General features: G+C 48.5%; 1 protein-coding gene and 1 non-coding gene across 3 annotated transcripts in view; one reads left to right on the plus strand and one right to left on the minus strand.

Moving 5' to 3' along the window:
• The window catches only part of WDFY4 (WDFY family member 4), a 295982-nt gene that overhangs the window by 193793 nt on the left and 77160 nt on the right, over positions 1 to 25029 (plus strand). For both annotated transcript variants that reach the window (XM_043596828.1, XM_043596827.1), the window contains exons 44-47: positions 11831 to 11979; positions 17654 to 17774; positions 20306 to 20391; positions 21923 to 21985. In XM_043596828.1, the coding sequence (XP_043452763.1) occupies positions 11831 to 11979; positions 17654 to 17774; positions 20306 to 20391; positions 21923 to 21985 (419 nt within the window). The remainder of the gene's footprint in view (positions 1 to 11830; positions 11980 to 17653; positions 17775 to 20305; positions 20392 to 21922; positions 21986 to 25029) is intronic.
• TRNAR-UCG lies at positions 3382 to 3466 on the minus strand. Its single transcript has one exon. It is a non-coding gene; the product is annotated as a tRNA-Arg (tRNA).

The raw sequence follows: 25029 nt of genomic DNA on the forward strand, positions 1-25029 counted from the left end.
ATAACATCCCAGCTGCTGAGGATAACAGCTGATAACAGTTCGGATGTATCACTATAGTATTGTGTTCATTTGAGAGATGGATATTTGAGAAATGTGTTGTCAGTTGAAAAACAGCTAGGAGATTAATGCTTTCTATCAAAACTTTTCTTTGCCTTATGCCCTCAGAAGATTGTATAAAGAGGTGATTCTCAACAGGGGGAAGCTTTACCCCCAGGGGGATATTTATCAATATCTGGAGACATCTTCAGTTTCATGATTTGGTAGGGAAGGAGTGCTATTCGTTTCTGGTAGGCAGAGGCCAAGGTTGTCGCTAACAATCCTACAGTTGCTCAGGATAGTCCCACCTTCCACTAGAAACTAATTATTCGGTCCAGAACGTCTATAGTGTCAGAGGGGGAAACCCTGAAGTGAAGGATGTATAGTAAGCAGATGTCGTGTTCCAACCATCCCCTCCTAGTTTCTTCATAGGATAAAGAAAATACTGGATCATATGTCTCCATTTGGTTATTTTCCTTGTTTTGCTAACAACAGATCAACAACAAAGCTTTGCTTTTGCTTGGTACATTGATTTTCTGTTGCCGCCATAACAAACTACCACAAACTTAGTGACTTAAAGCAACACATGTTTATTATCTCAAAAGTCCCAGCACAACACGGCTCCAATGGCTCTCTGTTTAGAGTCGCACAGAGCTGAAAGCAAGGTGTTGACCAGGCTGCATTTCTTTTGAGAGGTTCTGGAAATGAATCCATGTTCAAGTTCATCTGGGTGTTGGCAGAACTTGGTCCAATGCTTCTGTAGGACTGAGGTCCCTGTTTCTTTGCTGCCTGGCAGATAGGGGTCATTCTCAGCTTCTAGAGGCCACCCACATCCCTTGCCTTGTGCCCCCCTCCTCCATCCTCAAAACTGGCTACTGCAGGTCCAGTTCTCTCCCTCTTTGGACCTTGCTGGCCCCTTTCTGCCTCATCGACGCCTACCTCCCTCTCCCTTCACATCTCTCCCACTGACCAACTCTTCTGTCTTCCTCTTCTGCCACCAAGGGGAGAACACTGGACCCATCAGATCATCCGGGATAATCTCTGTATTTTAAAGTCTGCTGATTTGTACCTTAATTTCATCTGCAGGTTTTTTTCAAGCAGCACCTAAATTAGCATCTGATGGGAGCATCGGGGACAAGGTTCTTGGGGGACAGCTGTGGAAAACTGCCTGCCAGTTAGTATCACTCAGGGTCCATAGCCTACCTAATCTGTGTCCTCACCTACCAAGGGGAGCCTCTGCAGGTGGCCTGGCTCCCATATACCTCCTAAGCCCAACCTGATGGTTCTAGCCCTAACTGGGCTGCTCCGAGGGCAAGTTCTGAAGTTTATCATCATAGCCAAGAGCTAGTCTTAGCCTCAGTCTATGCAGCAGGTGGATGACATTGGTAACTGTTTTGGTCTCTGAGAGTTTTGTTTTTGCAGGTTGTCCTATCCAGTGGCATTTCCCTCAGGGGTCCTGTTGGAGGTGGTGGTGGTGGGAGGGGAAGCCTGAGGCCCACAGGTAATTGACTTTGCTAGCTCCTGAGAGGCAAGACAAGACCAGGAAGAGACAGTTCTCCCACCCTCCCCTGTCTTGTACTTAAACTTCAGTCTTTCTTGGTCTCCATGTCACACAGCAGGAAACTGTCAGAAGCGCCACACGTGGCTTGTTGTCGTAGCAGGGATCTCCAGGCTGTGTAGACAGGAGCATGCCGAACTCAGCAGGTGCTGAGACTAGGAGCAGTCCCTTTTCCACTTAGCACTTCGTATCCCCTGGCCTGCCTGGAGGGGACAGCCTGGGGGCGGGGGGCCCAGATGAATGTCAGTTCCCTGGAACCAAAGACTGAGCAGCTGCAAAGTCAAGGTTATTCCTGCCATTATCTGGACATTCGTTCTTTTCTCAAGCTGTTTTGATTCATTTCACTGGGTTATGTTGTTGCCTCTGGCTTCCTGGTAAATTATAGGAGAGGTTATTTTCCGATTCAGCCTGAGTTTCTCCAGGATCACTGGAACCAAACCACTGGACACACTTGCTCCCTGGAGAAGGAGGTGTGGGAGGAGAGCAGCCAGGGCCACGTAGGGTCAGGCTTCCCGAAGGCAGGATAGTGGGGGGCAGAGGCTACAGGCAGACTTCGGACTGACCCCCTTACTAAGCCCCGTCTCCACCACTTACAGGCCTAATGACTTTGAATAAAGTAGTGGAATCCCTTCTGACCTCATTTCCTCTATCTTTAAATGGGATTATACTCCTTGACTCACCAGTTTGTATCAAAGATCAAAGGTGTACTGTGTGGCCTGCCTGAAACTCTGTTTTCCATGCAGAGGGAGCTCTGGGTGGGTTGTATCTGCTGTTATCACTGTAGACCATTGCTCCTTTTATAATTAAGAGAGAGAGAGAGAGAGAGAGAGAGAGAGAGAGAGAGAGAGAATCTGAAGCAGGCTCCACACTCAGCATGGAGCCCAATGAGGGTTCAATCCCACAACCCTGGGATCATGACCTGAACCGAAATCAGAATCAGATGCTCAACCAACTGAGTCACCCAGGTGCCCCATTCCTCTTCTTTTAATACTACCTCAGGATTTGTTCTCTCATTCCGAGAAGGAAGGAGGTGTGGGGTGCAAACCCCGGTACTTAAGTCATGACCATGACCTTGAGGAAGTGGGAAAGGGTCTGTCAGTGCCAACAACGAAGTGCTCCTATGAAAACCTGGCCCCAGATGGCCTGACTCCTGGGATGCTCCTGTGAGGCAAGGTGTGAGTGACTGGGCACAATGCGAGACTCAGGGGGTCTGAGTGGCGCTGCTGTCCTGCTGAGATGGTGGAAGATGAGGCAGAGAGTCAGAGGAGAGCCCACAAGAGACCAGGCCTACTGGGACGGGGCTCCCAGAGGACTTCTTGAATCCACCACAAAATGCAACATTTTGTGAGAAAGAGGGAAGTTGCTGGGTTTGGGGCATAGATTAGCATGTGGTGAAACAGAGTGAGTCCCTAAATTTTTTATTTATTTATTTTTTTAATTAAAAAATTTTTTTTAATGTTTATTTATTTTTGAGAGAGAGAGACAGAGTGCAAGAGGGGAAGGGGCAGAGAGAAAGGGAGACACAGAATCTGAAGCAGGCTCCAGGCTCTGAGCTGTCAGCCCAGAGCCTGACGCGGGGCTTGAACCTATGGACCAGACCGCGAGATCATGACCTGAGCTGAAGTCAGACACTCAACCAACTGAGCCACCAGGGCCCCTTAAAAAAATTTTTTTTAATGTTCATTTATTTTTGAGAGACAGCGAGACAGAGCATAAGCGGGGGAGGGCAGAGAGAGAGGGAGACACAGCATCTGAAGCAGGCTCCAAGCTCTGAGCTATCAGCACAGAGCCCAAAGCGGGGCTTGAACCCATGAACCGTGAGATCACGACCTGAGCCGAAGTCAGACGCTCAACCAACTGAGCCACCCAGGCGCCCCTATTTTAATTTTATTTTTAAATTTTTCTTTAGTGTTTACGTATTTTTGAGAGACAGACCATGAGTGGGGGAGGGGCAGAGAGAGAGGGGAACAAGTCCTTAAATTTAAAGCAAGAGGCAGGAAGGAGCGTGAGGAAGCAGGCTGCAGAAACCCAAGAGCATCCTGGGGCAGAAGAGTGGAGTCAGGTCTACACTAGGAGCTCTCCATGGAGCAGGCCCTGGTGGGCTGTGGGGGCATGCGCCCCCCCCGCGCGACTTGCCCCCCTTCCCCCCCTCCCCTCCCACACGTCCACCAGCCAGGCCCTCACGGCCCACGCGCACCTGCTCACCACTGCCCCGTAGCCGAGGCCTCCTGGGTGGACCTGTCCTGGTGTCCCGTGTATGCCCACGGCACTCTGCTCACTCTGCTGCCAGAACCCCCTCATCTCAGGGCTCTGACGCTATTTCTGAGTCTTCCTGTGGGTTCTTGACAGGCACGGATGCGTTTGAATTTATCCTTGTCCCTCCCTTTCCTGACATGAAGGATTTGTGCTCTGGAAAGGTCTGCTGAACTGGCGAGTGCAGCTGTGTGAAGAGGCGCCCACAGGGAGCCAGCTGGATGTACATAGCTCTCAGAGCGGGCAGACTGCCTGCAGCCATGACCTGGGTCTTCGCTCGGGTCCCTCAGGGCCTGGCTGGTCGGTGGAGCCTCTCTGGGAGCAGGTGAGACGTGGCTGAGCAGGGCCTGGCTTCCACCGCAAATCCACCCCCGCCACCGAGGAGGCAGATGCCAACAGTTTGGGCCCAAGAGGGCAGCTTGGCACAGGGCAAGTGCTCCGACTGGACTCAGAGCCCCCTCCTGCTCTTTGTTTATTGCTATGGCTGGACGTCTGGAGCCGTTGCTCTGTGTCCTTTACACAGCACCTCATCTCGTCTCACAGGGCCTCTGAGGGTGGCTGCCTCACTTCTCTTTCCCAGGTGGCAAGAGTCGGGCCTCATGTGCCTGCCAGCTGAAATTGCTGGAATTTGATGGCAGATCCGTGTCATTCGAAATTCATGTGGTTTTCTGCTTTCTTCCAGCTCACTGTGTCGAGCAAGTTACCCTAAACTCCCCACTGCCCTCCGCTTCAGCAACCTTCTTGTACTGGGGCTCACGGATGTTGGCTCCAGGCCCTCTTGTGCTTCTTTTGTAAACTTTCTGGTTAACACTGGCCCAGGCGGGCAGGCCTCCAGGTTCCTCACCACACACAGCATCTCCGCACAGGACACAGCAGGCCAAGCACGTGCCATCCTGCCCGCCTGCTCATGCCCTAGGCTCGGGTCCAGTTTAGTGCTTGTCAAGAGCGGGAACTGGACCTTGAGGAAGGACGATTTGTGGCACTGACCTTTGACCTGTGAATATGTTCCAGCAAAAATATACAAAGTTTGCCCAGAGCAGGTGCATGTGTATATTTGGAGGGGGAGGGGGCAGTGGTACCCTTAGTATTTCTTCAGGCCGCTACTTTCTGCCTGTATTGAGACATTTTGTAGCAAGAGTTCTCTGTAAACTAGGTATTCCCCTGACTCGGACATCTCTGTTAGACCTTCTGGGCCTGTGTTTTTTCCAAATTTCTAAGAAAGCACACTCAACGGGAGTGTGTGGCCGATGCATCCGTGCTCAGAAAACCTGGAACACTGGCCGTCAACTAGCCATCATGTAAGCCGGACAGGCAGCCCCACGGTGAGTCCCTGCTTCCCCCTGCCCTGCCCCCTCGGAAGTGCTTTGCCAGAACAGTCCAGGAGACTCTCTAGGTTGTGACCTCTTTCCAGGCTTCTGGGTGGTGGCCCGTCCCTGCCAGGGGCCTCCAGGGGAAGCAGGCAGGGCTGGGGCTCCGGAGTGGCAGCAGCTTAACTCCTGTCTTTATGCGAACATTGGAGCTCTGACCACTTCCAGCGATACCTGGGACTGTGATTATTCTTTGCTCCCCTTTCGTCATTGATTAATGATTCCCAGAACCACAAACACATTTCTCTGCGACCAGCTCCATGTGACGTGAGAAGCGGTATATGTAATGCATACTAATCATGGGTCCGAGTTAGCCACCGTGCCGTTGGGGACAGTCCTTTGTACCCTGCCACGTAAGCTGCTCTTAGAGGTGAGTCTCCACTTGGCAAAATGGGCTTCCGAGACCCAGACCAGAGCCAGAGGTCAAGTGGCAGTTGTGTTTGCTGTTGCTGTTCGCTTTGATTACGTGGACAACTGAAATTAATTTCAATACAGACTCCGTGTGAAATATTAGCTCGGGCTTGCTTGCAAGGAATCAGGTCGAAGGGAGTTATTTTTGGTCTGGACGGCAGAGAGCAGCATCAGGCTCTTCCCAGATGTTTTGAGCGGAGGCCCTTTATGGGAAGCGAAGACGTGTGTTAACCTTCCTGGGTAGTACCTCCCCGTGTAGGTGAACGGCCCCGACTGGCTTTCTAAGATGTAGAGATGCACGGGTCATACCTACTTAACCCCTTCTGCGACTCTGTCCACCATATTTTGTGCTCAAGGCCATTCCCCAGCTGGCCCTGCGGCCTCCCTGGACCTTGTCTCCCTCGCCCTTACATGTATGCGCACACAGAGGACACACACACACACACACACACACCTGACTTTTTACTCTAATTGCATACAGCTACTTATGATCTCCAAACATGTCCGGCTGCTTCAAGACTGTGCCATGGAATGCTTCTCCCGTTTTTACTCTTCTTTATTCCTAACCCCAGCCTTGAGGTCACCTCCTTGGGAACTGTTTCTCTTATGTCAACCCCATCCCCTCTCTCACCCCTGTCTGGGCCAGACAGCTCCCTCTGTGTCCCCAGTGCCTGTATTTCCCCTGTCCATGCTGTGCCAGGATGGTTGATACTCTTCTCCCTCCTGTTAGACCACGAGCACCATGAAGGTGTGCTTTATCTCCCTTTGTGCCTGACGGGTGTGGGATACACACTGAACATTCAATGCAGGTCTGAGAAATGAATGCATGAACGAATGAACAAATGAATGAGCTATAAGCAGCATGCTTATGTGAGAGGAGACCTCGTCTTTCATAGCTTCGCTGGTGTCTGTGAGTCCATTTCTCAAAGTATGGTCTTCAGCATCATCTAGGCTTCTTATTAAACTGCGGATTCCAGGTCCCACTCTGTACCTGCCGAACCAGAACATCTGGGAATATAGCCTGGGAATGTGAACTCCAGCAAGCTGCCCAGGTGATTCTCATACATTCTCTTTGGATAAATGCCCGAGATACATACACACGTCTGGGTTTTGCAACATTCAGAGCTGCCCGGGCTAGAAACGCGCTCCAGTTTCAATCAGTCACCAATGAGTAAATCCTTAGCAAACGCATTCTTTGAATAGTCGTCAATATGTTTCACATTACGCTGGTGCGATTTCCATCCTTTCCATCTGGTCTCCTGTGAGCCCGCCTTGAAAGGCGGGGAGGCTTAGCTCTTTGCAGGCTTGCCCGTGGAAGTGGCGCCTGCAGGCAGGCAGGGGGCATCCCCGCTCCTTGTCTGAAAAGATGAGCTGCTATCAAGCATTATATTTCCTCTCAGATTTGCCAGATTGATATAAAAATAGTATCTTTTTATTGTTTTAAGATACATTTTTGGGGCACCTGGGTGGCTCAGTCGGTTGAGTGTCCGACTTCGGCTCAGGTCACGATCTCACAGTCCGTGAGTTCGAGCCCCGCGTCGGGCTCTGTGCTGACAGCTCAGAGCCTGGAGCCTGCTTCTGATTTTGTGTCTCCCTTTCTCTCTGCTCTTCCCCCACTTGCAGTCTGCCTCTCTCTCTCTCTAAATTAAATAAACATTAAAAAGATTTCTTATAAGAAAAAGATACATTTTTTATGACTATTATGACCAAATACTCCACTGAAAAGTGATCAAGATGCCAGAGTTCACACATAGCCAACATAAATGTAATTTACAGTCTTTCTCTGTTTTGATGCTTAACTTTTTTGAAAAATGAGGATACTTATTCTATGTGCCAGTATAACAACATGTATTGACAGCAGGGTCTAGGCAGGCAGAAGATGGACAAAAGGGACACATGACCCATGTGTGCAGGGTTAAAGCTTTATTTGCAGTAGATTTTGCATACAAATATAAGGAAATGTACACATCTGCTCTGCTCTGGATATCTCACAGGACAGCCCTGCGTCTGTTTTTCTACCCGTCAAATTCGGGCATTGCACTAACTTGCAGACTAATGATACTGGAAAGAACTTCAAAGAGCCTCCAGCTGACCTTCCCCTTTTGCAGATGTGCACACTGAGGCCCGACTGTACGAGAATGTGCTGGCAGGGGCTTCGAGGGAATGTCCCAGCAAATTATTGCCCCTGTAACTTCAGCTCTGGGAGTTTTGGATTTCCAGACAACCTGTTTCTTATCATACACAAGGCCAGGTGCGGCCACACACTTAGTTATCCACCTGCCAGGAATGATAATATATTATCCAGCTGATCTTAAAAAAAAAAAGAAATTCTACTTCTGAAGCTGAAGTTCCTCTCTTTTTGGAGTGATCAATAGAATCACGGCATGAGGGATTTCTTAATCATGAGTAAACTTGGGGAGGCAACCCTCCCAGGGCTAATTTAAATGGAAGAGCGGGTAATAGTTCACTTGGGCTCATATTTTAGTTTTTAAAATGCCATTCTTTTCTAGAAGAATCAATTTTTAAGCTATTAACCCAGCTCTCACCAGACGTTTTTCTTGTGGTTTGATTTATTCTGGTTGTTACTTAATTCCCCCCAAAAGAAAAGCCCAGGAGATCATAGGAATGTGCCCCAGCCCCTACCGTTGGCTCCAAAGAAGTTGGGCGAGGGTGGGGCTTCGTGGGGGAGGGGACAGGTTTGGAGGTGCACAGACCAGTGCTACATCTCACTGTGTGAACTTGAGGATGAAGTCTCCTCTGTACAAAGGGTTAGAGAAGAAAGTTTAAACAGGCTCACATAACCCTTCTGACGGGGCTGGTGGGAGTATAAATTGGTACCACCTTGCAGGAGGGCAGTCTGGCAACAGAGGAGAATTTAAGATACCCACACCCTTGGTCTGCAGTCCAACTTCTAGAAATACATCCTTCAGATTTACCTGAGTATTCCGAGGGACATAGGTACAAGGATAGTCACCACGGCATTGCTTGTGATGCCCAAACGTTAGAAAACAACCCGATTCCATAGGGGATTGGTCGACTAAGTTCTAGTACATCCTTGCAAGGAAATAGCCTGTACCTATTAATAAGAGGGAGACAACTGTGTAAGAAGTGATTTGCAAGGGTCTCCAAGATGGGCCATGAAGGGAAAAAACTAGATGTAGAACAGTAAGCATATGAATATGCTATTTGTATAAAATAAAAAAGGATATGTATACAGTATCTTATACATTCTTAAGTATAGAATATACTTATTTTGAGTGTATATACTGTAGGAGAGTTACAACTTTCCCCCTACCCCATTAGAGGCTCCAAACAGGCCTAAGAATTAAGGTGACCAAAGACAGATTAACAGGATAATACGGATTTTACTTTTACAGGTACATGGGAGCCGTCACAGGAAAATGCAGAGCCCCAAAAGTGGTTGGGCCTAAGTGCTTAGGTTGAACAAAGTATCGTAATTGTGAAAAAGTAACTAAAAGATACAGGGAGACTCAAGGGAGGTAAGGGTTTGTCCAGCCAGGTTTGTTTGTACAGATTTCCCTAGGTCGGACCTCTCTGTCTCTGGTGCTAAGAGTGTTCGTTTCCTCCTAATATAGGGAGGGCATTTTTCACCTGGGAGTTATCCTTGCTTTCAGGAAGAAAAGCGTAGGCCAGAGTGCTGTTCCTGTACCTGCTGTCGTTTTAAGTGTCTTTGATGCAAAACAATCCTCGGGACAAAGTGGTGTATTTTGGGGTGGCACATGGGCTACCCTTCTATACAATAAAGTGGTGATGGTGATTGCCTCTGGGGAAGGCTTTCAGGGAAGCTGGAGGGCTCCACTCAATTGCCTACATCCCAAAGTAGACATTTATCCTCAATCCTTCCTATTATTATTATTGTTATTACTGGTCTTCCAGTCTGTTGAGTAGCAGTTCTTGTCAATTCTACCCCCTTCTTGCTTAGCTTCCCTACTTGTCTCCTTTTTCCCACTTGCCTCTGCCACCCTATCCCAAGCCACCATTCTTCCACAGGACTACGGGAAGAGCCATGTGACTGACCACCTGCTCTTGGCTCCTTTGGATCTACTCTGCACCCAGCAGCCAGTGTCCTCTTTCAGAAATGACCCCTCCCATGGCTTCCTATTGCAACGAGAATAAAACCCAATGGCCTTACCAAGATTCCAGGCCCCTCCTCAGATCTAAGCATGCCTACTTCTCAACTTCAATTCAGCCACTCTGACCTCTTTTCTGTTCCCCAGATCTACCCTTTCTGTCTCTAGGCTCTGGACTGGATGTTCTTTTCCCCTGAAATGTTCTCTGAGTTTTCCATGGCTGCCCCACTTCCATAAATCAAGTCTCAGAGTTTGTGTAAAAGTGTCCCTACAAGCTTCTCTCTTCCTTGTTATCAGCCTATTGTTTCTCTCTCAGCACATAGCACAATTTGTGATCATTTATTGGTTGATGTTGCATGCCTACTACCCATCATTCCCCCTAGATTTTAAGCCCCATGAGGATAGGGTTCTTGTTTATCTTGTCCATGCCTCTGTCCCCAAAGCCTAGCTCAGGGCCTGGCATATAGTAGGTGCTGAGTCCAAACTTGTGAATAGATGGCCGTATGGATGAATGAACAAAGTTGGAAATGAGTCCGTGGTAAATCGTGGCTCTGCAGGCAGGTTGAGGGCCAGCTCCTCTGACAAGGTGAATGCAGGAGAGGCCTGGAAGCCAGCAGCCTGCAGAGGGCTTGGGTTTTAGGAGCCAGGATAATTAGCTAGTTCTCACTTAGGAAAAATAGTTCAGAGATGACTTTCCCTGGATCACAGTGAGTAATGCTTAACTTGGAACCAAAAACCCTTGGCGGATCTTCATTTTCTGGCCTTGGCCCTGACTTTGATCCCATTTGATGCACGAGTTGGAGAACTGGTGTTCAAGGCCTGCTTTCCAGATTTCATCACTGTGGTCCTATTATTTCTCCCAACGGTGAGCAGGGAGCTTAGCTTCAATCCCAGGCTCAGCCACTTACTATGTGACTAATCTTGGGTGAGATTTTTGTCTCTGGGACCTTTTTTTCCCCCCCAGTAGTAAAATCTCCCTTGCCTGATTGAAAGGATTATATTGGTTAATACGTGTAAAATGTTTACAATGGCCATATGTTAGGTAGTTGAAAAAAATCAGTTCCTCTTTGGTGTAACTGGAATTAGCATAGAATTGCCCTGAGAAAATGTTGGCCTTGGCCTTGCTCTTGGTCCATTTGGGTTCCTGTCATCTAGAATTCATTTCTTTCCTCACTTGTTCAGGGAAGTGTTCCATGTGAGGACCCACTTAGTCCTGAGTTCCTGTAGGACTCTAGGTCATACCAAGTCATTGTCCCAGGTCAGGCCCCCCCCGGAAACCAACTACGGGTCAGAGGTGTATATGCGGGAAGTTCACCGGGAGGGATAATCACAGGATCGGGCAGAGGGAGAAAGGCAACTCTGAGGCTCTCAGCAAAGGCCTCTATGATTCCACAGAAGCTTGAGGTCTGGAGTGATTCTTCAGAGTTGGCTGGAATTGAGGCAAGGGTGACCCTTCCAGCCCTACAGTGACCAGATATTGGGTACAGACAGCGACTGGGAAGGGGGCGTGACCTTTGGCCAGGCTTTCTCTTTAGCAGAGGTAATTCTGGAAAGCTGCCAGCATTTCCAGCCACTGAGAGAAGAACCTGAGTCTGAAAGGAGGAATAGAGCATGGGCCTCCTCTGCACACACCTTGGACTAGCCTTGGCCTTGCAGAGACAGCAGTATCAGTCTTAACACTTGTGGGTCTAGGCAGACCAGTTCCACTCCTGGCTCGGCCACTCACCAGCTGGCCCCCTGACAAGCTCCTTCACCTCTGTAACTGAGGGATGCTGGTACCTTAAAAACCTTCCTCATTGTTAACTGCAGAATGTTTTGCGTGATTGTGCAGGAGGTAAAGTGAGACAGATTGTCAATATGCCCCAAACAGCAATAAATACTCATCTTGGCGGGGGTAGCGATGGCTTTGGGTAAATGAGGTAACTACACAGGGCGTTGGGTGTAGATGTGCCACTTAAACTCTGAAGAGCAGGGCAGCTCTCGGGCAGTGGCTCTGTCCCTCTTACAGGGAGCTACTCCGACGTCCAGTGCCTCAGTGGGTGACTGGTCATCCATAAGCATGATGGGCCTGCTTCACATGCACACGAACTGACCGTGACGCTGTTTCCCTCCAGGTGACACAGAAGTACTCCCTGGTGATCGTGCAGGGCCACCTGGTCTCCGAAGGGATCCTGCTTTTTGGCCATCAGCACTTCTACATCTGTGAGAACTTCACGCTGTCCCCTGTGGGTGATGTCTACTGTACCCGCCACTGTTTATCCAAGTGAGTTTCCTGCTTCCCCCAGCAGATTCTTCCCTGAGCCTTAACTTCCTTCTCAGCCACCCCTACTCCTACCCCGCCCACCTTGTTCTCTTTGTGGGCTGACATTTGTGCCTGAAACGGAGCCATGAGCTAAAATAGAAGAACTGAGACATAGGCATCCATGACTGTGGCTTCCCAAAGCTCAAGTTTGGGGTGGGTAACAATGGGACTGCTCCCCATACCTCTCGTGATATGGGGCGCACCTCAAGACAAGGGGGCTTCTCTCCTTAGGTTATTTCGGTGATTGAATCCAGTCCCATCAGCTTGCTCATTCAACAGCTTGTCGATTGCTCCTTCTGTGCGCACCATCAGACGGTGGCCCTCGTGCCGAGTGAGTGCACTCAGCAGCACAAATGGGTTCTTTTGGAAAGAGTTTCGAGTACACTGACATCACAAATTTATTGCGAGAGGAGCCTTCTGGGATCACACTTGATGACGTGGGGCTAGTGTGGTGAGGGAGGAGGAGGAGGGAGGCTGAGATCTGGGTTCTGAAACATGGCTGGGATTTGGGTAGAACTCAGACAAGTCTTTTTTTTTTTTTTTTTACGCCAACGAATACCAGAGGTCTTTGGCAGGAAATTCAGAAGTCCTTCTTTATAATCAAGTGTATTTGTTCAGGTAGCTCTCCTTGGTTAATTCTCTTGTGTTCATAATGTACAGCCATTCATTCAAAGTCAGATTGACTCTGTTCACACTTTGGCTGGGAGCTCAGTTGTCAGGTAATATGCCCCACCTGATCATCACATTTAATCATCACAACAAACATGGATGAAGATTTCTTGACTTTTCTGGTTTAGCAAAGGTTCAAATGATGACAAGATAACCTCTTCACCCGGAAGCTCTTAAACTAGTATCAAGTCACCTTGAGGGCTAGTTTAAACAGACTTCTGGGAACCCACCTTCACCCCAGTTTCCACTTTGATAGATCTGCCGGAGGGCCTGAGATTTTAACAAGTTCTTGGGTGATGCTGATGCTTCTGGTGTGGGACCGCGCTTTGAGAACCGCTGTTTTAGACTATCGACAGAAGCACCAGAGCCTTACCTGCCAATAACTTAAAAATTTTAACTCCTGGTTGTCGTTATCATTTCCAGCCTATGGCAGGAAGCAAGAGTTCAAGGAGTGTGAAAGAATAGATGTCAGCCCACCCTCCTTTGATTTAGATTTGCTTTAAAATGCTTGGCATTTTTCTTTCTGCTCATTTGCATCTTTTATTCATACCAAATGTTCACCGGTTGCTGTGAGTCTTCTGTGTTTTTCCAAGGCAGGAGGAGCATAATTAATCCTTGGCACATGCATCCCATCTTATTCCTCATGTTTTATTGATACTGATCAATACGAACAATGGGTCTGCAGACTTGCCTTTCTGAGAGCTGATGAAAGCTTTCTCGTCTACCTATCTGCATGGCATGCCCCTGTAATGACTTGCATAATCCATTGCTTCACTCTCCACCTCTGGTTTAAATCGAGTTAGTGTTAGAGAAGATGTTATTGATTAGGCAAATTGTGTTTATGAGGTGCATCTAATCATGATCAAATTGGCTACATCTGCACTTTTAATAGAAGCCCAGTTGTCGGGTTGTAGGTACTCACTTGATTTGCAATGACAAAGGAGACTTCCCATGTCTGGAAATGTATTTTTCTAGAATGTGAGTAGGAGTGCAGTGAGAACAAATTACTACCCTGGAGTATCATTTGGGAGTTGCTTAGGTAATTTTAGTCACCAGACCTCAAAGAAGTATTTGTTAACCAGACAGTGCTTTCTCTCTGAGGTCTTGTCTGCTGCCCTAAGAAACTTCTGACACTCATGGAGATGCGGTTCTCAGAGACCAGCTATTAGATCATGTGAGATCAATGGGGATTAAGTCTTATTTTGACCATGGAGACTAAGGAAGATACATAAATAAGCAAGTTAAAAATAAAGCTAACGCAACCCTGAAATGTTTCTTTAAAAGACTGCCATCAAATTGAGTAGAGTTGAGCACTAGACCTTGAAAGAAGCTCTCTGATGCACCATAAAAATATCCCAAATAAAACTCAGGAACAATGCAAATCCTCCAACATTGATTGTACTTGAGTACTTTGGAGCTTTCCTCAGAAGGTAAGGACCTTTCTAGATGGTTTATTTTGCTTTCAGTGAGATTGCCCATTACCTGAATAGAATGATTGTATTTGTTCCCTAAGGCTATATAACAAAGTACCAAAAATTGGGTGGCTTAAAAAAACAAATTTATTGTCCCCCAATTCTGGAAGCTAGAAGGCCAAAATCAAGGTGTCAGCAGGGCCATGGTCTCTCTCCAGTTCTCGGAGAGGATCCTTCCTTGCCTCATAGCCTCTGGTGTTTCCCTGCAGCCCTTGCCTTTTCTTGGCTTAGAGACACATCATTCCAGTCACATGGCCACCTTATGTCTGTGTGTCATGAGATCTTCCCTCTGTGTGTGTGTGTGTGTGTGTCTGTCTGTCTGTCTCTGTGTCCAAATTTCCCCTTTGTTTAAGGACACCAGTCATATTGGATTAGGGCCAATCTTGACCTCATTTTAACATTATTACCTCTGTAAACACCCTATTTCTAAAATTTAAAAAAAGCCACATTCTGAGATACTGGGGGTTAGGATTTCAACATATAGCATATCCCTCTTGGAGGATACTACTCTACCCATAATAGTGTCAGGCAAGCTCACAAGGTATACAACATTTGATTCATTTTGTTGGAATCCAAGCCATCCAACTGGCTCTTTGTGATAGGGTACTTATAATAAGACATTTTCTCCACATCAGTCAACAGTTCTGAGGCATCATTTCTGTGTTTACTTCAATTCAACAAATACTGGAAATCTGTATTGTGCCAGGCAACTGTGGTAGACTCCATACACACAAAGAGATAAGTCAGATGTGGGCTGAGTCTGGTAGAGTTTATGATCTAGTGAATGATTCTGGGTATAAATTACAGGTATAAATTCTGACAATAATTGGATTAGCTCAGAAATAACTTCAAATATTTCAGTCTGAAGTCCACTTTTACTACCAAAGACCAGGTCAGCCAATAGGATCACCACTTGGTTTACTGTGGTTTCCCCAGTTAAGAATATTAAAAAGGATACTGTAACCACTGTGGCAAACTTGCATTTATCATGATAGCTGTCATGCAGAAGAGTAGTGAATAGCATCCTATAAACTGTGGCCACAGCTCCATCTAAAGAAGGACATGAATCAGCTCCTCCTTTCTTTTACCCATTGGCCTTAAGGGCCTGAACTCTGCCTTAATGCACAGAACAGGGAGAATACAGTGTTGGCAAAGAGACTCAGTCATAGCTGTGTGACTAACCCTAGATAAGATGGAACTTCAACCTGGACTCACATCAGTGAACTCAGTAATGTTTTTTACAATTTTGTCTTCCTGAGCATTTGGGTCTGTCTGAGCATTCCTGCCGTATCAGGTTATTCTATCTCTACAAGTAGGAGAAAAATGAATGCATTTCCTCCTAAAAGTTCCTTCCTGAAAGCATTTTCCAGAACATTCTTCCTCATGTCACCAGTGTCTCAGAGTGCTGGGTTGCAGGATCAGTCAGCACAGAGGGAGCTGCAAGGAGTGAGCTTGCAGGGAGAGCTCTGTAAAAGCTAGTGGGTCTTTCGGCCTCAGAGGAGATAGGGTACTGATGAATGAGCTTCAATTTTAGAGTCAGAGGACCTGGGTTTGAAACCAGTTCCGTGTGACCTTGGAAAAGTCACTTTTCCTCTTTGGAATGCAGTTTCCTCATTTCTGATATGGGAATACTAATGGCACATGCTCTGTAAGGAGGTTATGAGGTTTAAATTAAACAACAGACAGGATGTGCTTGGCAGGCTGTAGGGCCTGATGCTTGTCAATCCACTCAACAAACATGCCCAGAGCTCTGGGGAAGATGTGGAGGGTGGAGAGCCATGGGCACAGGTCCATGCCCCAGGGAACTCACTCATAGTCTGCTGGGAAAAGAACCAAATGTGTGGCTAAAGCACAGATGATGTTTGCTGTGGTTCCCGCAAGCAAGGGGCTACGGGAGCACAGAGGCAACGCCACTGCCATTCTCACCAGTGCCTTGACCAGAGATGCTGGTTGACCTAAGCTGGGAGTAGGAACCAGAATTACCACCACGGCCCCATGGGGAGTCAGCGAAGTTCAGCGGAAACTCAGCTTACCCCTGATGGCAGGGACAAAGAGCCTTAGCCGGAAGATTTGAATTAAAGCACCTAGGCAGAAGTATCCAGAACCAGAGCCACCTTTGTATTTGATCAGTTCTACAGCATCGTGGCTCAAGGCAGAGATCTGAGAGGCTTGTGCTTAGAAGGGGCAGGAGGAGCTGCAAAGGGCTTAGTCTCCATCCTGGAGGGCTGGCTGTTCAGGAGGCTAAGCCAGGCTCAGGCTGTGACCCCCAGGAGCAGCCTCCGCTTCCGAGGAACCTTTCTGCATTGTGCTCAAGGGCACACCCTCAGCACTGCAGACACCCGGCCACCCCCACTGACCCGTGACTGGAGAAGCCCTGCTGACCGGTGTGACAAACCGATCTGTCTGCTTCCCCTGGGAAGGGTGGCTCGGAGGCCTGGTGTCCTGCTTCGTAGGCTGGGTGGGGAGGGCCACATCGGAGCCGGGGTGGCGAGGAGGGGAGATAGCAGCCATCGCCGCCACCTTGTGCTGCTGTGGGAGCTCTTTCAGTTCTTGGCTCTTCATATCTGTAGTTGATACACAGGCTTCTTGGGGACTGGGGTGCCTGGGCGTCCCCTTGTTGCTCAAGTCCCCAAAAGGCATTTGATCAGAGCTTTTGCAGTCACATACACAGTTTAACTTTGCTACATAACTCAGAAGTTCAGAAATGTAACTCTATACCTGAAATCAGTTTTATGTCTCAAGTCCCCATTCATATTGGTGGTGAAAAGCTTTATCTGGTTACCGAAAGGTGTTTCCGTTACTTGCATTGCACAAGTTGTCCTCTATGGGATAAATCTTAGTCAAATTCACAGTTCTCCCTTTCTCCCCTCTCCCTCTCTTCCCACGGGAGAGTCGTTCTGACCTCTGAGGGGGCTCCTGGCTCTGGGTCAGGGCTCTGGGGGCCACCGCTGATGCTGTGGCCAGTATCCTCCAGCCCACCAGTGCTCTCAGCCCACTGCACACCTCTTTGGGGCTCAGGGGTTCTCTGCACCTTTCTCCCCTGGTACTCTAGATGCCATCCCACGTGGCTGGGCCACCCCAGACCCCATGTTGCTGAAGCCAGGCTTTTTTATGGAGGCCCATCATCTTTCTGCCCCTGCCTTCTGGCCTGAAATTTCTCCATGTGTAATGGGGTGTCTCTTTCACTCTTCTCCACCCCCTCAACCCTAGAGAGCCTTCTTACACTCACCCCTTGCATCCTGTGCCCCTGTCTGCCCTGGAGGTTGTCGCCTCACCCGGTGACACGGATGCCCCACCTGCTCCAGGGCAGGGCCGACCCAGGCAGGAGCTCAGAAAGGGTTTAGCAGGTCAGCGGTGCCAGCACCCTAGCTGGTCATGATTGCAGCACTCCTCCTGCAGTGTCTCCAGAAACATGGGGTCCGGGGTGTCGCGGGGCAGGAAGGGGAACAAGCCCTCCAGACACCCTCTCACTGCATGTCGTGTTTCCTTTTCAGCATCAGCGATCCATTCATTTTCAACATGTGCAGCAAAGACAGGTCCTCCGACCACTACTCGTGCCAGAGACATAGCTATGGGGACCTCAGGGAGCTCCGGCAGGCACGCTTCCTCCTGCAGGTATGCCCCGGGGAGGGGGCAAGAGGGAGAACCATCTTTTCATGGAAAAAGCATCTAGGTGCTATGGAGGCCCCATCTGAAAGTGTGGGACACCTCCGTGACTCCCTTCACACCTGTGCATAGCCCAGTGCCTTTGGGACACATCTGTGAGTCCGCTGGCTGATGTTGGGCCTGGCTTCCAGGTTGGCAGTACTGAAGTCTGCTTCATTCTCTCCCCATTTCCTCCTGTTTGGCTGCTGGGACCTTCTCTCTCTTACTGTGTCATTTAGGATCCAGTCTCTTTGCTTTCCTTTTCCCTTGACACGTCCCAGAGCGACCTTGGAGATGCTGGAATACAGGACAGGACAGCTCCATTGCCCCGTGGCAGAGCTGAAGACTAAGAGTCAAGGGTCAGCCTGCCCTATCTGAGCCTGTGGACCCCTCTGCTGACTTCTGCCCCTCCCCTCTGCCCTCCGCACAGGCTCAACCATCTTCAAGCTCCTGGGCACTTCCTGGGTCAAGTGGTTTGGAGATCTCTTGATTGTCCCCTCCAACCAGGGTCCCAGAGCTTCACCCTGTGCCTTCAAGGACTCACGAGGGGCTAACAGAGCCAGTACCCTTCAGAGTCAGGGCTTTGCTGAGACTTTTCACTTCAGGTTCGAAGGGAAGAGCCCCTGCTGGCCGCAGACACATCTGGGCCTCTCCAGCCCAGCCTTACAGCATTGAAGCTGCATCCGAAGGCCTCCCAGGCATCTGGCAAAGGAACAGGAAGAGAGGAGGGACCACCCTTGTGGGAGGGGAGGGGCCCAAACCTTCTTCCACCCTTTCTGGAGAGTCTCTGTTCTGCTAAGGCCAATGGGGGATGGGGTTGGCCCTAATCAACCTAGTAATGAGTGTTTTATCTGTAAATGTCTTTGGGTCTATAATTCATCCTGTGATCCTCCTGCCTGGGGGCCTTCTTACTATTTTCTGACACTGAAGCTCAGGGGGGCCTTTCTAGGGGGCTCATTCTCGAAAGGATCAGCAAGCTGCTGGAATGCAACCAGCCCTCTTCCTCCCTCTCCACTGATTTTGCCCACAAAGTGTTGATTCTCATCTTGCCTGACCTTAGTGCGCTTCCTTGCAAGGACAGTAAACTAGAAGGGGAAAACTGGAAGAAGCCCTGCCCTGAGGGTTCTAGACAGTGTGGCTAGCATGGGCCTAGTCCAGACCACGGCCCTGACACTGTAGCATGTTTGAGCACAGGCGACCACGTCTTGTCTCTTCCACCATTACATGTATAGCACTCAGCACACTTTTCGGCACATCTAAATACTCAAAATTATTATTTTATGATTATGTCTACTTTATAGATTATATATAGTAGCACATAAGTATCAGCAAGTGAGTTTCTTTCCCCTCCGTAAACAGTGATTGTTTCCAGATGTTCGGTTAGCCTGACAGTGGTGAAAAGGAGAAGCAGGAGAGCTTGTGAGCAGGGCCAAGTAGTGTGGGAGTTAGGGGCGGGGAAAGCTTGTGAGCATGGCCCTCATCTCTCTTGGGTTCCCCTAGGAGAAAGTCAGATCTTGGGTGCTCAAGGTTGCCGGGGGAAGCCATTACATCTGCACTGATCATCTGCTTTGCACAGTATTTATATTTCTATTGTAGAAAAATATGCAGGGCTCCCATATGCACCCCGACCCTGTCCAGAGGGGGTTGCGCTATCATCACAAATACTTTCCCTCTGCTCCGGAGCCCAGAACTGGACTTTGGGAGCACTACCAGTCAGGTAGACACGGGACCTGACTCGGTTGTCAGATGCAGCGCCCTCCTCCATGCCCAGCACCACCACCCCCCACCCCCGCCCCAGACAGCCCTCAGAATTCTCTCCCTGACCTGGTCTCATCCCTGAGCCTCATCCTACATGTAGACTCTCTCTATGGCTGTTCCAAGTCCGTTATTTACACAGCTTGGATGAGAAGGAAGGGAGACAGGGAGGGAGGAGGGAAAAGAAATTATGTAGAGTTCAATTAGGCATTAACAAAATACCTTTGCCATGTCAGCATGGCCACATCAAAATGGCTCTGCAAAACGAGTTTGGCAAAGCACCCTGTGCCTGCAGGTCTATAGGTCGACATGCAGTGTTGCCCAGATTGTGAGATGCACCCAGCCACCGCCCCCCCATCTACCCATCCCCTAATATTTCTGATGAGGTGAGTCTCTGGTTCAGGAAACCAAACTTGTGACCCAGAAGTGGAGGAGTCTGAAGGTATCACCAGGCCCCTTCCTCCCTCTGTCTATTCCTTATGTGGCTTATCCTGGGAGTGGGGCTCTTGCTTCCTGCTTCAGTCAAAGGAAGTCTGAGGCCCTCCTGCCCTCCTACCGATTTTGTGGGGACTCCCTTCATCAGTGTCACTAAAGTCTTTGTACCCCCTTAGAAGGTTGGAAGAACCAACCAGAAAGGGTTGTCTGACACAGAGAACCAAATGATCCATTGCTAGTGGCTCTGTGGCCTGGGTTTCTCCATTTCAGGCAACTTCAGTAGCAATGAAAGGGGTTTCTCCTCTTTATAGGACATTGCCCTGGAGCTCTTTTTCCAAAATGGATATTCCAAGTTTCTTGTCTTTCACAACAGCGATCGGAGTAAGGTCTTCAAAAGGTAAGGGTTTGAAAATCCTCCTCGGAGAAAACTGATCATGAACTGAGAACAGGACAAAGACAGCTCAGCTGTGTTCTCAGGAGAACTGTTCTCAACCCACAGCAAGCAAGATTTAGATCAGACACGGGAAGAACCTACTGACATACGGAGCTATTGAATTATGGGATGAAGTATAGAAAAAGATGCAGAAATGCCTTCCCTAAATCCGAGAAACAGGCTCCATTTCATGGACTGAAGTGGTTTAGGACAGTAATGACTAAAGGGGGAAAAACTTGTGCAGACACAACACATTTAAGAAGCTGGCTGTTTAATGGGCCTTCCAGAATTTTCTGGCTTGGCTTTTTAATTTTCCAAATAATTTTTTTTGGCTTAATCTTTTCTTTTTGATCCCAGTTGCCAATTTTAGTTGTTCCAATTTCATATTTCACTGGAAAGAATTCCAAACAACTGATTTCCCACTTCTTCATGGAACATCTTTTTTCTTTCTTTAAAGAGAGAAGCCTGCTGTTTTAGTTTAACTTCTTTCTTCAAATAGATTAATGAATCAGTCCAAGAAATTTATGCTAGTGTTTAAATTTTTTTAGTTCTAATGGTTATTTTTTTTTCATTATTATTGAAGTTACAGATAAATAGATCTGTGGAGAATCTAGAAGGGCTAGAAAGGAAAGCAGGTTCCTAGCCATAGACAGACAACACAGAAAGTGTATTAACAGAAGTTGGGGGAGGGTATGTTCCACTCCACTTTGGGTTGGGAGTTCTGAGGTGATATTTGACACCCCCAGTCTGGGAAGCCCCATTTTGTGCTCAGAAGTTCTAGACTTGTCTTCCTGTTGGCCCTGGCCAGTCACTGGCACTCCAACCAGCTGCTGGGTCCAAAGGGCAGGGCCAGAATGGAGAAAACAACTCCTGCAGAGAGGCTGTTTGCGCCAGCTCTGGGCACATCTCCATTGACTGTGAGCCTTCCTCTGAGGCGCCTCCAAGGGGCGCTGTTATATTGCCTCCCAAAATTTTCTTCAAGTTCCATTTTAGACACAACCGAGGAGGCAGATAGTGCCAGGCTGTACCTCACATCCATTTCTCCCTGTGATTTCTGTATGTTAAGCATAGTTTGTCACAGTTAATCTAGAAGTTTTATATATCCCTCGCTCAGGCAGTGAATGTTGGCCATCCCCTCCATGACTTTGCCTCAAGGAGCCTTAAATTAGATGGCATTTTCAGTGGTTGCTGGAATTGGCAATGGGAGGATTGTCAAGTGCCTGGCCCAGAGGAGGTATCCAAAACACATACATGGCTTTTATTGTAACTATTGTTTTATTACCATTTTTATTAAGGCCAGAGTGTATAATGCCAGGGGATGCTGAGGGCCTGCCTCAGAGGTGCACCTGGGTCTGGTGTTCATGCCCTGGGGACAGGATGGGGTATGGGAGGGGCAAGTCCGCACCCTACCTCTTGACTGGCACCAAAAATGTCTCTCTGGTGGTGGAAGAGTCTTGACTCTGCTGCTGGAATGATCTTTTCCTTTTTTGTTTAGCTTCTGCTCTTTCCAGCCCAGCTTGAAAGGGAAAGGCATCACGGAGGAGCCTCTCAATCTAAGGTAATGGCACAGGCAGGAGCCCAGCCGTGCTCTCTGGGCATGGTGCTGGCCTTGCTTGGATTGTCTTCGTTTGTTTGATCCTACCGTTAAGAAGCATCCAAAGATGCATCAATCCGCATTCTCCTCCGTTTTCTCCCTCCCATCCCCACCCTCTCCTCCTACTCCTGGAGTTCCTTCTGCCAATGAAACCTCTACAAACAGACTTGGAATTTCATGTGCTCTGTGGTGTTTTCAGACCAAAATGCAAGAAGCAGCCCTCTGTCCACGGTGGGTGGGGCAGGTCACCTGGTGTGGTGTCAGCCCAGGCTCAGCCTTGGTGTCAGGGCCCCAGGTGGGGGTCGTGAGCAATCTCAGGTTTGTCCCTCCTATATGAGACTCTGAAAGCTCAGAAGCTAAATTAGCAGACGATGAAATGTGAGGCAGATAATAATTCATGAATCTGTGATATGGAGCATCCTCACTGGGGAACGGAAGGCTGACAGCCTCCTCCCAAGGCCTCCGTTTACAAACACCCGCTTCTCTGGAAGGCTGAGTCGGGATTGGTGAGTGCTTTTATTTCAATTAGGAGTGAAACTGGAAGAAGAAGGTGGTTCCTGATTTTTTCCAGGAGTATGACGGATAGGATAAAGAGGGGTGTCCCCAGGAGTGATTCAAAATATTTATAGTGAAAAAAAAACACCAAAACCCCAAAATATTTATAATGACCATGGAATGGGTACCACCAAATCATGCACGATGATTTATCAATAGCTTGTTACATGTGGTGGTTGTTGTCTGACAGAGCAAAGTACTCAAAACCTCCCCTGTCCTTATTGAGTTTACATTTTCTTTTTTCTTTATTTAAAAAAAAAATTTTTAATGTTGATTTATTTTTGAGAGAGACAGAGACAGAATGCGAGTGGGTTAGGGGCAGGGAGAGAGAGAGACACAGTATCCGAAGCAGGCTCCAGGCTCCGAGCTGTCAGCGCAGAGCCCGACACGGGGCTTGAACTCACGAGCTGTGAGATCATGACCCGGGCCGAAGTCGGACGCCCAACCGACTGAGCCACCCAGGCGCCCCTTGAGTTTACGTTTTCTTGAGGAGGACCAAAGAAAACAATGTAAATGAGTGAAATATAAAACCTATTAAATAATGAGTATAAATATTAAAAAAAAGTCGGTAGAGGGAAGGGTTGAAATCTTAGACAGGGTGGTTAAGGGAAGCCGTCACCAAGAAAGCAATATTTGAATTCAGATGTGAACAAAGTGGGGAAGGGAGTTCTGCAGGTAAACGGGGAAGGAGCATTTCAGGCGGAGGGAAGAGCAAAGCAAAGGCCCCGAGGGGGAGCACAGTGGGCTCAGCGGGGGCCAGAGTGCTTGGCGTGCAGGGAAGAGAAGGGAGAGGGGTAGCAGGAGCTGCTTCATGCAAGTCTTAGGAGCTCCTGCTAATGGCACTGGCCTTCGCTCTGAATAAGTGGGCAGTATCAGAGGAATGATGTGACCTAACTTAAATTTTAAAAGAATCACTCTGGCTTCTGTGTCAAGATGAAGCGTAGCCGGTCAAAGGCAGAAGCTTGGGAGTCCGGTTAGGAGGCTTGTGCAGTCATGCGGCTGAGAGATGGTGACGGCTTGGAGGGAGGTGGGGTGGCAGGAAGACGGTTTGCAGGGCTCTGTTTATGGACATGTTTTGAAGGTACATCTGCTGGGATTTGTTGACGAAGCAAGTGTTGGTTGTGCGTGTGTGAGAGAGAGAGGGGACTTAGAGACCAAGGCTTTAGGCTCGAGCAAGGGGGAGATGAAATGGGAACACCGCAGTAAGAACTACTATGGGGTGTGTTGCTTATCAGGAGCTGAGTTGTGGACATGTTAATTCTGAGATGCCTGCCAGACACCAAGTGGAGGTGTCATGTAGGCCAGCAGGTATAGAAGTTTAGACTTGAAGGGAAAGGTCCAGGTGAGATGTAAATTTGGAATAGTATCTAAAGCCGTGAGCCTGGTTAAGATCACCAAGAGAATGAATGCACATGGGAAGGAGGTCTAAGGACTGTGCCTTGGGGTCTGCCAACCTTTAGAAGTGAAGGACACGGAGAAGAGTCAGCAAAAGAAATTCAAGCTGTGGCCAGGAAGGCAGGAGGAGCTGCAGGTGTGGAAGGTGTCCTTTAAGCCACGTAGAGTGTTCAAGGAGGGAGTGGCCAGCTGTGTTGGTGTCCAAATGTTATTGGCAAGCCAAGCAAGAGAAGAACTAAGGAATGACCATTGCATTTTGCAACACGGGGGGCACCGATCACCTTCGAAAGACCAGTCGGAGTAGCTGCCAACGGAAGCCTCCCTTTAGTTGGTAGTATCCCTTTAGTTGGTAGATTTAGTGGGGAGGTCCAGGGCGTGCCAAGGGATGGTCCAGCAGGCCGGGGCAGTACTGGGCAGGTGGAGAGGGAGTAACTGTTTACCAACTGGAATGGACATATCTCAATAGTTCAACAATGGTACAGTCCTAACTGTGCACATTAGCTGAATATCAGCCCTGGCGACCTCGTATTATTTCTGTTTCATACAAACGTTAATGTCCACACTTGGATTTCTCTGCAACGTTTCAGGGCAGGTATGTAAAGCCACTTCAAACTAACTGAAGCAGAAAAACAGATCCATCACCTCATCTCCCTGGAGACCAACAAAGGTCTGGCTCCAGGCACGGCTGGATCTCTGGACTCAATAAACCCCACCCACTGTAGCCGTGTATTTCATAGGGAGGATTTCCCTTGAGTTGACTCGGTTCTTGGCAGGCTGTCCAAGCATAATGGCATCAATGTCCCCAGTAGCTCCAGGCTGACAGTCAGTAAGTTAGGAATTCTACCATATGGGGAGTGCTCTGTCCCAGTAATTCTAGCAAAAATCTCAAAAATAAGTTTCATTTGCCAAAGTTAGGTTAGTGCCCATCCCAGAACTAATCAAGTGCTTTCACGGGCCAGATCAGTGTCACGTGCCCACCCATCTTCTGGGAGTGGGATCAGTCCCACCCAGCAACGTAGACCAGACTGACAGGGTGGTGGTTTCCCAAGAGAATCAAG

Source organism: Prionailurus bengalensis, chromosome D2, assembly GCF_016509475.1.
Source record: "Prionailurus bengalensis isolate Pbe53 chromosome D2, Fcat_Pben_1.1_paternal_pri, whole genome shotgun sequence".
Taxonomy (NCBI): Eukaryota; Metazoa; Chordata; class Mammalia; order Carnivora; family Felidae; genus Prionailurus; species Prionailurus bengalensis.